Source organism: Nicotiana attenuata, chromosome 2, assembly GCF_001879085.1.
Source record: "Nicotiana attenuata strain UT chromosome 2, NIATTr2, whole genome shotgun sequence".
NCBI lineage: Eukaryota > Viridiplantae > Streptophyta > Magnoliopsida > Solanales > Solanaceae > Nicotiana > Nicotiana attenuata.
In genome coordinates this window covers 75558307-75571581 of record NC_031990.1, presented here as the reverse complement: position 1 = coordinate 75571581, position 13275 = coordinate 75558307, and the positions used below count along the sequence as shown (strand labels likewise).

General features: G+C 35.9%; 1 protein-coding gene across 2 annotated transcripts; it reads left to right on the top strand.

Moving 5' to 3' along the window:
• LOC109212912 (protein IQ-DOMAIN 1-like) lies at positions 8615 to 11962 on the top strand. Of its 2 annotated transcripts, none has more exons than XM_019376651.1 (6): positions 8615 to 8686; positions 9042 to 9296; positions 9394 to 9648; positions 10175 to 10420; positions 10712 to 10849; positions 10949 to 11962. In XM_019376651.1, the coding sequence occupies exons 1-6, from the start codon at positions 8648 to 8650 to the stop codon at positions 11738 to 11740; spliced, it is 1725 nt and encodes a 574-aa protein (XP_019232196.1). In that variant the 5' UTR covers positions 8615 to 8647; the 3' UTR covers positions 11741 to 11962. The 2 variants fall into 2 exon arrangements, with proteins under 2 accessions (XP_019232196.1, XP_019232189.1); XM_019376644.1 differs by having other exon boundaries at positions 8645 to 8710.

Genomic DNA, 13275 nt, shown 5'->3' with positions numbered 1-13275 from the left:
GTTCTATCCTGGGAGGAATTAATCCAAAACCTTGGGCATCAGTGAGGGGATTAAATTCCTTAAGGACACACAAGCAACTTGTGGGCTCGGAATTATTTTTTTATTTTGTTTATTAAACTAATGTTTCTCTGCTTCTCTAATTTTCTGATTTTTAACACAGTAACACCAACAATCTTAAGGAATTTAATTATGTGGAAACCGAGAGAAATAGAGAGGCAATAACAGTTTTGCACTTGAAAGTTTGAAATATCAGTTTGACGGCATTATTCGATGAAAGCACACTGACTAGTGAATGCTCATAACTTTCACTGATCTGTATATGCAGGAACACTGCGGAGCATATTGTGCATTACCAATTAAGATCAACTCATTGAAAAGCATTGCAGGTTGACAAATCTGGTCAGAATAGGTCATGGGCAAGCATGAGAAGGAAGAGTACATAAATTCATCGATTTCGGTACTTCCATTTTTACGTGGAATAACAATTGCTCATTTAGAAATTAATGATGACAAAATTTGAAATACACACTTTACGAGGCAAACTTGTGAAAGGCATCTAAGATGTCATCAAAGACGGCGTTTCATTATAACTTGTGACAGATGTTCAGTTATAATATTTAAATTATTATTATTTTTTTTTTGACAAAGAGATCATAATGTTATGGAGTAGCAGTGTTAGATTCTGAAAGATTGTCTTCAAACATGTCAATGACATGGCTTTTCTCAGGCTTGAATTTCTGTATATTGCATGGAGAGACCGAAACCATTTGAAGGTAAATCAGAAAGAGTATTCTGCTAGTAGTTGTCGAAGAGAAGTGACTCTGCTAATTGAATTGTCTGAGGCCGGACATCAAGAGGACAATATTAATTCCGACAAAGCAGAAAGTGACTACAAATTCTGGTTCTACTTTTCCTACTCGATTTATGAATCAGACAACGAATTTAATAAAATTCTGCCAAATTCTACTTAATTGGTTTTCATACTCATGGAAGGAAAGTTAGAATCGGTGACGGTGAGATCAACGCAGTGAAGGTGATAATCTAAAATGGCTCTATAGCAATAAAAATCGGGTACTACTTTCATTACTCCGCTCATTTTTCCTATCCTTTGGTGATTTATAAAATCTTGATTTAGGATAGAAGTATATTATATAGTGATCTCAATATATATATATATATATATATGCATGTGGTTGTGGCAAGGATAACATACTGTTAAGGCAGTTTATTATTCTGTTGACCAAATAAATTTGGTAACATGCATGAAATCATACAAATGAGGTATTTATGGTTGTAGGTAGTTTTGAGATCGTAAAGAAAATAATATATAAGATGTACATATATTTGTTTGATTAGAGGAAGAGATCAAACTGTTTAAAGTGTTATAATGGTTTAGTTGGAAAAATCATTTGGAAAGGGAATTAAAATTCTCGTGAATTTATACTCCCGATATGGAGACTAAATCTTCGTGATTTTCTACTCCTGCTTTGAGATCAAAATCTGCATGATTTGTACTCGTTCATTGAGATTAAAGTCTTCGTGACTTTCTACTCATTTGTCGAAAATTAAAGTCTAAGTGACTTTATACTCGCTTTGGAGATTAAAATCTTAGTGATTTTCTACTCTAATTTATTATCCAGTTTGAAGATTAAAAACTTCATCGTTTATTAAATTTGATTGTGTCACATATTACTCGGTTTGAAGATTAAAAAACTTCACCGTTTATTTGATCTAATTTTATCAGATGTTACTCGGTTTGAAGATTAAAAACTTCACCGTTTATTAATTCTGAATGTGTCAGATTGGTTTGAAGATTAAAAACTTCACCATTTATTAATTCTGGCTATGTCGTGACACAAACAACAATTCTTGTGGTTGGCTCAACAACGTAATCGGGACGTTGAATATGAATCTCCTCATGAAGAAATATGTTTGGAATATGAAATTATTCACCAAACGATCGTCCCTTAGTTACCACAATCTAATAGAATTGCGGAAAGAAAGAATAGAACGTAAAAGGAGACGAAGAATGCCTAGTTGATAAGTTCTGGTTTACCCAAAACTTGTGTGTGTGTGTGTGGGGGGGGGGGGAAGCTATGCTTACAGCTTACCGAATACTCATTCACGTTCCCCATAGCAAGACACATTCTATTCCATATAAAAAATAGAAAAGAAGAAAATCTCACTTGAAATATTTCCAAGTGTGGGGGGTATTTGGGTAAAGTGTAAGTTCTTAAACCCAAAAGAATAAAAATCGGATTGAACACCGTTGCTTCCGTTTGATAAGATATGCAACAAATAGTGAGGCATATTATTTTTCGATTCATAAATCGTAAAATTTCGATATTCATATTAATACGGTTATCGAATCAGATAATGCTAAATTCTTTGAGAATATTTATCCGTATAAAAAGGAATAGAGTCGTCTAGTGAAATATGTAAGCGAAATCGGGAAGAAGTAAAGAAAAGTACATTGAATTAGAAAATTCCAAGATGTAGTAAACGTCAAAGGATAACTACTTTCTTTGGACCGGATTTTCTGACATTCTTGTTGGAAAATGAGCCTCAAACGTTTAAAGAAATATTGTCTTCCTCGGAAGCACAATATTGGAAGAGGCAGTCAATAGAGAAATAGAATCCATATTAAGTAATCATATCTGGGAATTGGTTGATCTTCCTCCAGGAAATAAACCTTTGCGTTCTACGTGGATTTTCATAAAAGAAATGAAAGTTGATGGTACTATTGACAAATATAAAGTAAGATTAGTTGTCAAATGATTTAGACAACGAGAAGGTCTTGATTATTTTGATACATACTCGCCGGTAACGAGGATTACATCTACTCGGGTGTTAATAGCATTAGCCGCAGTGTATGACCTTGAAATCCATTAGATGAACTTAAAGAAACCTTCTTAAATGGAGATTTGGAGGAAGAAATTTACATGGAACAACCTGAAGGGTTCGTGGTTCCTGGAAAAGGAAAGAAAGTGTGTCGACTTGTTAAGTCACGGACTAAGACAAGCACCCAAACAATGACATGCGAGATTTGACCAAATAATATTGTCAAATAATTTCAAAAATTAATAAGTGTAAACACATGTGTTTACGTTAAGAATACTTTAAATCATATAGTCATTATTTGATTATATATAGATGATATGTTGATGAAATATTTAAAATGTGGGGGCTTTTAGCTTATGCATGACAAAAGACATAATGTCTAAATGATATAATTTTTGAACCCCATTGATATGGTAGTTGGTAAATTCATCAACTGTTTAGTCTTAATGAAGACTAGTTGATGAAACTACTAATTCGGAAGTTGGTCACGTGCCTTTCTCGAAAGATCATTTTCTTTATTGAAAATTTATATTGTTTAGTTCTTTTATGAAATGATGTCACTTTGAAAGTTGTGACTTTTCATAGAAAGATACGTTTGTACGTTTTTGTATGGACATGATCGTTCATGATCGAATGTATTAATAAGTTGATCTATAATGAGGTGAACCAACCGATGAACATGATCAAAATCTATTACAAATTGGATTTGTTTCATGAATGAAGGTGCTATAATTTGTATATCATATAGACGTATGAGTAAGTAGCATACAAATGCTTGAAATAGCGGAGTGATTGCGAAATGTGTTTTATATTAAAAGGTTGTGGCCACAACTGATGCCAATCATTCCAGCTGTTTTTATAATATATGATTGATACATTAAGCGTAGTCAATAATCTGATATGCAATCGAAAGTCGTGACGTATTAGTCTACAACATAAGAAAGTTTACATTGAACTTTCATGACAATGAAACGAGTTTTGAAGTATTTAAAATATACTCCAAATTATGCTTTGCACTACAATAAGTATCTCCCGATTATAGAGGGATATAGTGATGCAAATTAGATCACCGGTTCAACCGATTCTAAACAGTCGTTGGAGGAGCGATGTCTTGGAAATCGTTCAAACAAATGTACATTGATCGCTCTACAGTGGAGGTTGAGTTTATAGCCTTAGAGAAGGCCGGTGAAGAAGCTGAATGGCTCCGGAATTTCTTGGAAGATATTCCATTTTGGCCCAAACTTTTGGCACCTATATGTATACATTGTGATAGTCAAGCGACAATAGGAAGAGCTGGGAGCGTTATGTATAATGAAAAATTTTGTCATATATGACGAAGACATAGAACCGTTAGGCAACTACTCTCTAGGGGAATTATCATAATTGACTATGTAAAATCAAGCGATAATGTGTCGGATCCACTTATAAAAGGCCTAACTAGAGAGATAGTTGAAAGATCATCGAGAGGAATATGACTATGGCCGAGGACAAGTCATTGTGGCGGTAACTCTACCTAGAAGACTGGAGATCCCAAGATCTAGGTTCAAGGAGCTCAAACAAAGTCACTAATGATGGTTCAACATTGTCAAATAAAATTTCTTTTTGGTCCATTCTCGTGATGAGACAATGTTCAGTACCAAGGATAAAGAGTTAAGACTTTTTAATGGTTTCTAAGTTTGATACAGGGTATATCAAATAGTGTATCTACGGGATAACACGTTTAGGAATCACCTATGTAAGTGTGAAGTGTAAGCCGCTTCAAGGAGAATTCTGTAAGGCCAATTCTCTACGCATTTATGAACCAGGTGGTGTTCATGGCTGAAACGAACACAACAATGAGAACCAAAGACGGTTAAGGGTTGATTGTGTGACTTATGGTTGTCTAGGTATACACCAAAGCTCGACGGTTCAAAAATATCAAATCTACCGATTGACCGAGTATATCCGACATAAGTTCACTATGGAAAGTTCAAAGGGAAACCTACTTATCCAGATGCGATTAATCCTTACTTGCGAATCACACAGTATTTTCATGCATATTTTTCACATATGTACATTCCCCATTCATATGGGGGATTGTTGCGTTTTTTCTTTAAAGGGATGTGAATGGGTAATGGAAGAGACACCTTTTGGATTGCACCTCTCCATCTCACCCTTCCTTTGTCTATAAATTTAGAGGCTTGCCTCATTTTTAAGATATGGAAAAATCTGAAAATTTCTCCCCTCTTTTCTATATTGTTGCATTATTTTCAAATAAACATAAGTGTCGAGTGTGATTTGCTCCGTCTGTTGAGTTCGCTGAAATTCTGTGGTTTCGATTGCCAGTATTGCAGAATAGTTATTCCGTTCTATCCTGGGAGGAATTAATCCAAAACCTTGGGCAACAGTGAGGGGATTAAATTCCTTAAGGACACACAAGCAACTTGTGGGCTCGGAATTATTTTTTTTTTGTTTTGTTTATTAAACTAATGTTTCTCTGCTTCTCTAATTTTCTAATTTTTAACACAGTAACACCAACAAGGTCTATGCGTACGCTACCTCCCAGACTTCATTTGTGGAAATTCACCGAGTATATTATTATAGAGATTCAAAGTAGGCTTAGACAGTTTACTCTTTCTCCCTTTCTTTATTTCCCTTTTCTTTTAACAGGAGCTATAGGGGTTTATGTGTGAAGAAAGAAAAACAAGGGACTAAAAAGAGAGTAGTTTTAGAAGCTTAATTTGATGACGCTTTTCAATCGTGTAGAAAATGCATTGCCAATCATTGTCAATACGAAGAAGGATCAGATGGCCATCTTGCAATGTTTATAGTCTATTTGCAGCTGTCTCTCTCTCTGCGTAAATACTTTTCGGATAACAATAGTTATGCCAAGGGCTTCTAGTTGTAGAGGTTTGATTATAGTCCCAAGAAAAAGCTTCTCTATTCTTCTGATATCCCCAAATAGTTAACTGAACTGGGACGTTTCTCGGACATCTATCTATCCTATCTTCACGTGCCATTTCACATCCCTCAAGAGGACAGATAGAAGAAAAACACTTTAAAAATACTACGTAAAAGAAATACTACAAAACAAGAAAAATCATTTATTTTCCTTTCCAGACCCCAAAGTATCTTTACTAGAGAAATAATATATCGTTCCCGTGAGTGTTGGATGTACGCAGAAAATATAATAAGTTTATATGCTTTCCAGGTCTCGCTACTACTAGCTTCGCCGCTAGGTCAAGTGGTAACATAGTACGAGCAGTAGTTTCTCATTCTCGCTAGCTACTAGTATTGCCATTAGCTAGGTCAAGTGTTGCCACTAGTTTGTTTCTCCCTCCTGTCCAAATCAAGTAATTTTTTGGCCTTTTTCTTGTGGTCTAAAATAAGTGATTTTTTTAAATTTCAATAATGAATTAATTATTTTTTTCCTACATTGTCCTTGAAGTAAATGGTGTTGGAATATGTGTTAGGAGTATTTATGTGAGATAGTAAAGGTTAATATGGTCAATTCCATTGCTAATTAATGCTAAAAGGTGGATTTCTTAATTTGTGTGAAAACATCCAAAAAATCACTTATTTTGGACCGGAGGGAGTATATTTTCTTGGCTACATTTTATATTCACACTCTTTCTTAGATAGCGCTTGGCCATATATTTTTAAATTTATTTTGAAAAATCTGATTAGGATAAAGTTTGGTTTAAATATAAAAATATGTTTAGATATTAGTTTCAAAACATATTTCAATTTTTTTTTTTGAAAAAACATGAAACATGACTTATACCCACAAGTTCTAAAAATTATCACAAATACCCAACAGTACCTTCCAGGGGCGGATATAGTGTTGGCTGCCGGGTTCATCTGAACCCAGTACTTTCGATGCGGAACATAGATTAATGTGTAAAAATTCATGAGTATTGTAATAAATGATAGGTCTGAACCCATAATCTTCAAAAACACAAAGGATTCAATGCTAAAAACTTTAAAAATTGAATCCATAAAATCTAAATTCTAGATCTGCCTCTGGTACCTTCATCAATAACATTCATTATCATTATCACAAACCATAAACCTGAACATAAATAAATTTGGTACAATATTATCATTTTATAATGAACTACATAATACAGTATCAGATTACCGAGAAGGCGAAGCAACATCGTTACAAAATAATAAATGACGGGCTCTTTTATAAAATACAAAAGTTGGGGGCATTTTTTATAATTTAAAAAAATATAATAGTAATATTTTGGCCAAAACCAGCTCTGGAATTTGGGAATTTGCCAGAATATGAATAAAATTTATGAACAAACATGTATTTGCCAAAAAAAATTTGATTTTTTTTACAAAATCTTTGGCCAAACTGGTCCTTAATTTCGGAAATAATTTAGTGTTAAATTTTACATTTTATTCTTAATATCATGATTTTATAGCAACAAAAATCTCTTCATATGTTTAAATCACAAGTTTTAAAAGTTTTTTCCCTCCTACTTAGAACATGTGCAATCAAATATCTTTCCATAAAATGAAACAAGAGGGGGTGTTATTCAGGTCTTAGCCTATTATTATTATTAGTAACACATTTTCTAAGTTGTTAGTGGGATGAAATAAGGAAAGAACATGACGTGCATATTGCTTTATCACTAAAAATGGGAGTAAAGTTTCTTCTTTTTAATTTTTAAATCATTAATAGATGACAATGGAATCAAATTAAGGGGAGAAGCAGGTCAGAGAATAGAACAAAGTTTGACCGGTCAACGGGTTAAAGAAGGCACTATCATAAATCCCTTTTACCCAAAAAATGGATTCCTTTTCCTTTGGCGTTAGGTTAGATTGGCAGTCTTCGAGGGAAAAGATGGACTCTCTCTTACACACTTACCATAACCACATGCAGACGCCTTTGTCAATTTGTACTTCTCCTTTCTTTATCGAGACAATATACCCACCCACTACAAAACACACACAATTAATAACTGAAGGAAAAAAGAAAAAAGCAACAATATCATACTGTTTTAAGACAAATTACATATTTTGTCCTTGAGCTGGTGGCTATATTGGGTCTGTCAGAAACAGCCTCTCTAATCTATCGGGGTAGGGGTAACGCACAGACTATCCCCAGACCCGCACCTATGGAATTTTACTGGGTGGATCTAGGATTTTTATAACATTGAGTACATCACTAAAAAAAAAAGGAGAAAAAAGAAAGTATTAAGTAGGGTTTGATCCTTGGTCCTCTAGGTAAATAACTCAACATTCAACCAAGTACACTATTTAACCTCCTTGGAGCATGAGTGCCAGCAGATAGTACTAGACCATGGGTTCACGTACCCTATATATTTGCCTATAAATCCGCCCCGTTCTTGTTGTTGAGCTGGAGGCTATACTGTGCAAAACCTCTTACATACCAAACTGTGCTTAGACACACTAAAAAAAGGTTTCCTGGGTATATTATTCGTGCTTGACAGGTATATCAAAGGATCAGGGAGCTAACTATGTATTATGCCTATGTTTAATCAACCAGAATAACATAAGCAATAAACTCTATAAATTGTACACTGTGCTTCAATGATTGTAGATAAAATTTACTCTCAGATGCAGATAACACGTGAAGCCATGAGGGGTGTTCAGTAATAAATTTCAGAAGGAAAAAAAAAAAGGCACATTCTATTACAGAGCCCCTGACTCATTTAATACTAGTATACTAAGAGACTTTGGATTCTTGTGTTGCTACAATTTAAATAGAGAAAAACTTATTTAAGGCTGCTTAGCTTACACTCATTTTAATGTCGTCTCGTTAGTTGATTGGTGAAAAGCTCTCTAGACTGGCATGCTGACATTCATGGCGGAGCTAGCATGCGGAATACGGGTTCGAGCGAACTCAATAGCTTTGGTCAAAATTTTATATTTGTCTTAAAAGTTTTATTAAATATGTACGAATTATCAATTTAGAACACAATAACTTAAATCCAGAACCATTCTGCTTCTGCTGACACTCACCCCCACCATATAGTTTGTGGAGTAGTACTATTTTTTTTTTCCATGCCAATACAAAAGACCTATACTTACAACACTCGCATATTGATATTAGAGCTGCTACTCTGTTAGATGCTGCACGGATAAGCACTCTTGCAATTATATACTATATCTCCAGAGTTCAGACATCAGTCATTTCTTGTTTTTTTATCTCATTCATTTCTCTCTCTTTCTATTTATTGTTTCAGGAGTTAAAGGCTTGCCATTTTAATAAACAACACCACCATTTCTCTTCTTCTTCTTATTCTTTACTTGCTTGTTCATGTTGCTTTAAGCAAGCCCCCTGGTGTTTCTGTTACTTAATTTGCTTTTCCATGGCAAAGAAGAAGGGAGGTAGTTCATGGTTGAGTGCTGTTAAAAGGGCTTTCAGGTCACCAACTAAAGATAACAGCTGTGACAAAAAGGCTAAAAGAGAACATGAACTAGAGGAAGATGAAGAAAAGGTAATATATACTTGCTTACTTCAACTAAATTAATCCTAGTGCATTATTACTTGTATAAACTAGTATATGGATTCTTAATTGGTATTAGCTTGTACAGAAAAGAGAAAAGAGAAGGTGGTTGTTCAGAAAACAGTCACAAAATGCTCAACAAACTGAAGGGAAGGTAATTGCTGATCCAAAGCATGCAATTGCAGTGGCCGCAGCAACAGCAGCAGCAGCTGAAGCTGCCGTGGCCACAGCTCAAGCAGCAGTTGAAATCATACGGTTGACACGATCCTCAAATAATCCACCTTCTTCAAACAGGCAACACAATGCTGCTATACTCATCCAAACTGCATTCAGAGGCTATCTGGTAAGTGAGCTATTTCAAGGTTATGCCACAAGTTTTCTTCCACCAAGAAAATGAATTTTTTTGTAGTAACTCCCTCTTGTCCAGGAGGGAAGGGCCACGCCTTAGGGGCTGTGATGTGAACAGCCTACACTACTGCAAGTATTGTGACTGGTTCTATGGCTCAAACCCGTGACCTATAGGACAACTTTACCGTTGCTCTGACTTGTGCTGAAGAAAATAAAATTCAGAGATTAGTGTTTATGGAAAAGTCAACGTGACCCTATAAAATTTAGTGATTTAAAATTTAAAACTGGAGAGAATTAGTAAAAATACTACAGTCTAGCATTTTGAAAGGAGAAAGCAGTCAGGAGTTAGTAGTTACCATAAGTACTTAATTCAGGGTTGACAGCAGCTAGCGTTAGATTGAGGACCATATTGAATTGATCACAAGTCATGCATTGGAATGTTAAATATTTATAGATGTACTGTACTGGTTAATTATTTACCTGTCATGTGAAGCAGTTGATTACTTAATTTGTTGGTGCAGGCTAGGAGGGCACTAATTGCATTGAAAGGGATAGTGAAGCTACAAGCATTAATAAGGGGTCAAAACGTCAGGAAGCAAGCAAAGATGACACTGAAATGTATGCAAGCTCTGCTTAGGGTGCAGGCTCGGGTTCGCGAACAACGTGCTCGCCTTTCACATGATGGAGGCCGCAGGTCTATGTTTGCTGAAACCACTAATTTATGGGACTCTAAATATCTTCATGACATCCGAGACAGGAAGTCCAGAGTAAGCTCTACTTTCCACCTCAGGCAGTGTAACATAACAATAGAACCAGAGGCGGATGCAGGATTTAAGTTCTATGGGTTCAATTCTGGAAGTTTTTTGACATGAACTCGTTGTATCTTTAAACTTATGGGTTCAAACCTACTATTTATTAGTACAATTTTAGTGAATTATTACACTTAAAGTTATGCTCTGCGTCGAAAGTTCTTGGTTCAGTTGAACCCAGTGTTGTAACTCTACAGCCGCCTCTGCTTAATTAATCTCTAACAGATAACACTTTTGTACTAACTACAGTCTAGAGATGGAAGCTCCATAGCTGATGATTGGAGGGATTGCCCGAGATCGCTTCTAGAGCTGGAATCAATGTTACAAGCAAGAAAAGAAGCTTCCTTTAAACGGGAAAAATCCCTTGCTCATGCTTTTACTCAACAGGTTCAACTATCTTTATCCCTTAATTCTTGCGCTAAACATGAATTCACATTCTATTCTTTCAAGAAGTAAGCACTCAATTACTTAGTTTTTTACATATAGGTATGGGATGAGATGGATCTTGGTAGTGAAGAAAGAAATGAGAGGGAACTAGAAGAGACAGCAAATTGGCTAGATGATTGGATGTCGTCCAAACAATGGAACACGGCCAGCAGCAGAGGTTCATTTGACAGAAGAGACTCTATAAAGACCGTTGAGATGGACACGGCTAAGTCCTATTCTAACATGGTTCCAAATGCTCGAAGATCACACCACTCGAGTCCACTTCACAGACAAGCTAGTAGTCCTCATTGTGCTGCTAATTCTCCCCATCACCAGAGACCATCACATTACAATTACTCCACAATTCAACCACCAGCCACCCCACCCCCTTGTCAACCAAAACCTCTCCAAATGCGCCCAACAAGCCCACGTAAAAGCCAATCAACTGCAAACACTCCATGCCTACGCTCCACTACCCGTTCAAACAGTATAATGTCCCGCTACAGCACTTCAGGAAATGATGCAGCTGCTGCAGTACCTAATTATATGGCTGCTACTGAGTCTGCAAAAGCTCGGATTCGTTCACAAAGCACGCCAAAACAAAGGCCGTCTACGCCAGAAAGAGAAAGAGTTGGGTCTGTTAAAAAACGTCTCTCTTACCCAATTCCTGAGCCATATTCTCTTAATGCTACCTATGGCTATAGTCAGAACTTGAGAAGTCCTAGCTTCAAAAGTCTTCAAGCTGCCTATCTGGGAATGGAACAACAATCAAACTACTCGTGTTACACAGACAGCCTTGGTGGAGAAATTTCTCCTTGTTCAACCACTGATTTGAGAAGGTGGCTAAGATGAGAAATCCAGCAATAGCAATCAAGTAGTGAATAAGGATAACAGACACCAAGCCAGCTCTTGTGTGACCTACTTTCTTTAATTTAGACGGGAAATTCAGGGTGTAGGTTAATGCTAGTTATAAAAGAAGCAAGCAATGTCTCGCCCTGGTCTGTATTTCTTTGTTCATTTTCTAGTTCACAGCAGAGGTAAAATTTTGAATTCTCTAATGGTTCATTTCCCTTAACCTCACTATCCACAAATAATTAACACTTTGGGATTATATGTCAAATAAGCCTGTCAAACGGGCCGGGTCGACCCGTTTCCGGATCGGCACAGACCGGTTAAAATCCGGACCGGTTGTTTGGGGGCCGGGTGGGCTGGGTTAGGGGGTTTGCTCCGTTTATAAAATAAAATCTGGTTAACCGGACCGGTCAAACCCGGACAACGAAAATTACTGTTGAACCGGTTAACCGGCCTCGACCGGACCGGCCCGGACCGGTTCAACGGCTATAAATCTGAAATTATTATTATTTTTTTTAAGTGAAATGACCGTTGGCAATGGTCAGCTTCAATTTGGTCGTTGCCCAATGGGTGGATTGCAAACATAGCCCAATTTTGGCAAATTTTTTTAAAAAAATAACACTTTTAGTAATTACTAATTTAGCCTTTTGAAAAACTATAAATACATCCCCATTTTCTTCATTTCTTCACTCATCTCTCATTTTTCAAACCTCATATTCTCAATTATCATTCTCTCATTCTTTACCTAAAGTGCAATCAACTATTTGGCTCTAAATTTTTTTTGGAATTTAATTTATCATATTATTTTTATTTAAAGTTTGAACAATTGGACTTCAAACTTTGAACAGTTGACGTTTCTTCGTGGTAATATTGGAGTTGCAAAATCATCAAGTGTTCAATTTATTGCCGAATTCGGTGCACTCCCTCCAACTCTTTCTCTTATTTACTATTTTATTTGCATATTTAATTTTTGCTAGTAGTTAAATTTTCGCAATATGTTTAATGCTGCAAAAAGAGTTTGTAATAAGGTTGCTAATTGGGATAATCGGGGAAATAGAAAAAAAGGTACTACTTCAACATCTAGTAGTAATTTAAATGTCTCTACACATGTTTCTGAAACATTACGTGATAATAATATAGATTATGAACAATTACAGGAAGATTTCAGTATAGAAGATAATGAATTAGAAATGAAGATGAAACACCACTTACACCTAGTAGTGTTGGAGTTGGTAGCAAGGGTGGTGGTCGTGGTGCTAGTAGTAGACCACCTGTGGTCCCGACTACTAATCGGAGAAAAAGAAGTAAGGTTTCCAATTTTTTTTGACGAAATAGAGAATAGTGATTGAGTTAGATGCAGACTTTGTAAATATGATTTTAAATATAAGACTGGAGGATAATTAGGGGGGACTGGGACACTTAGTACACATACGAGAATTGAGCTTCCTATAGAACGAGGTTCTGATTTAGATCAAAATCAAGAACTCTAAACCCTAGTATTGGGAAGCAATGCTTTAGAAGTTTTAGTATGTTGT

What these genes read in the sequence shown, in the direction of transcription:
- LOC109212912 (XM_019376644.1), top strand. Translation starts at nt 8,648, where the DNA reads ATGCTGACATTCATGGCGGAGCTAGCATGCGGAATACGGGTTCGAGCG. An exon ending in CTGCATTCAGAGGCTATCTG is followed by an intron (nt 9,649 to 10,174) that starts GTAAGTGAGCTA and finishes TTGTTGGTGCAG; the next exon opens with GCTAGGAGGGCACTAATTGC. An exon ending in TCCGAGACAGGAAGTCCAGA is followed by an intron (nt 10,421 to 10,711) that starts GTAAGCTCTACT and finishes TACTAACTACAG; the next exon opens with TCTAGAGATGGAAGCTCCAT.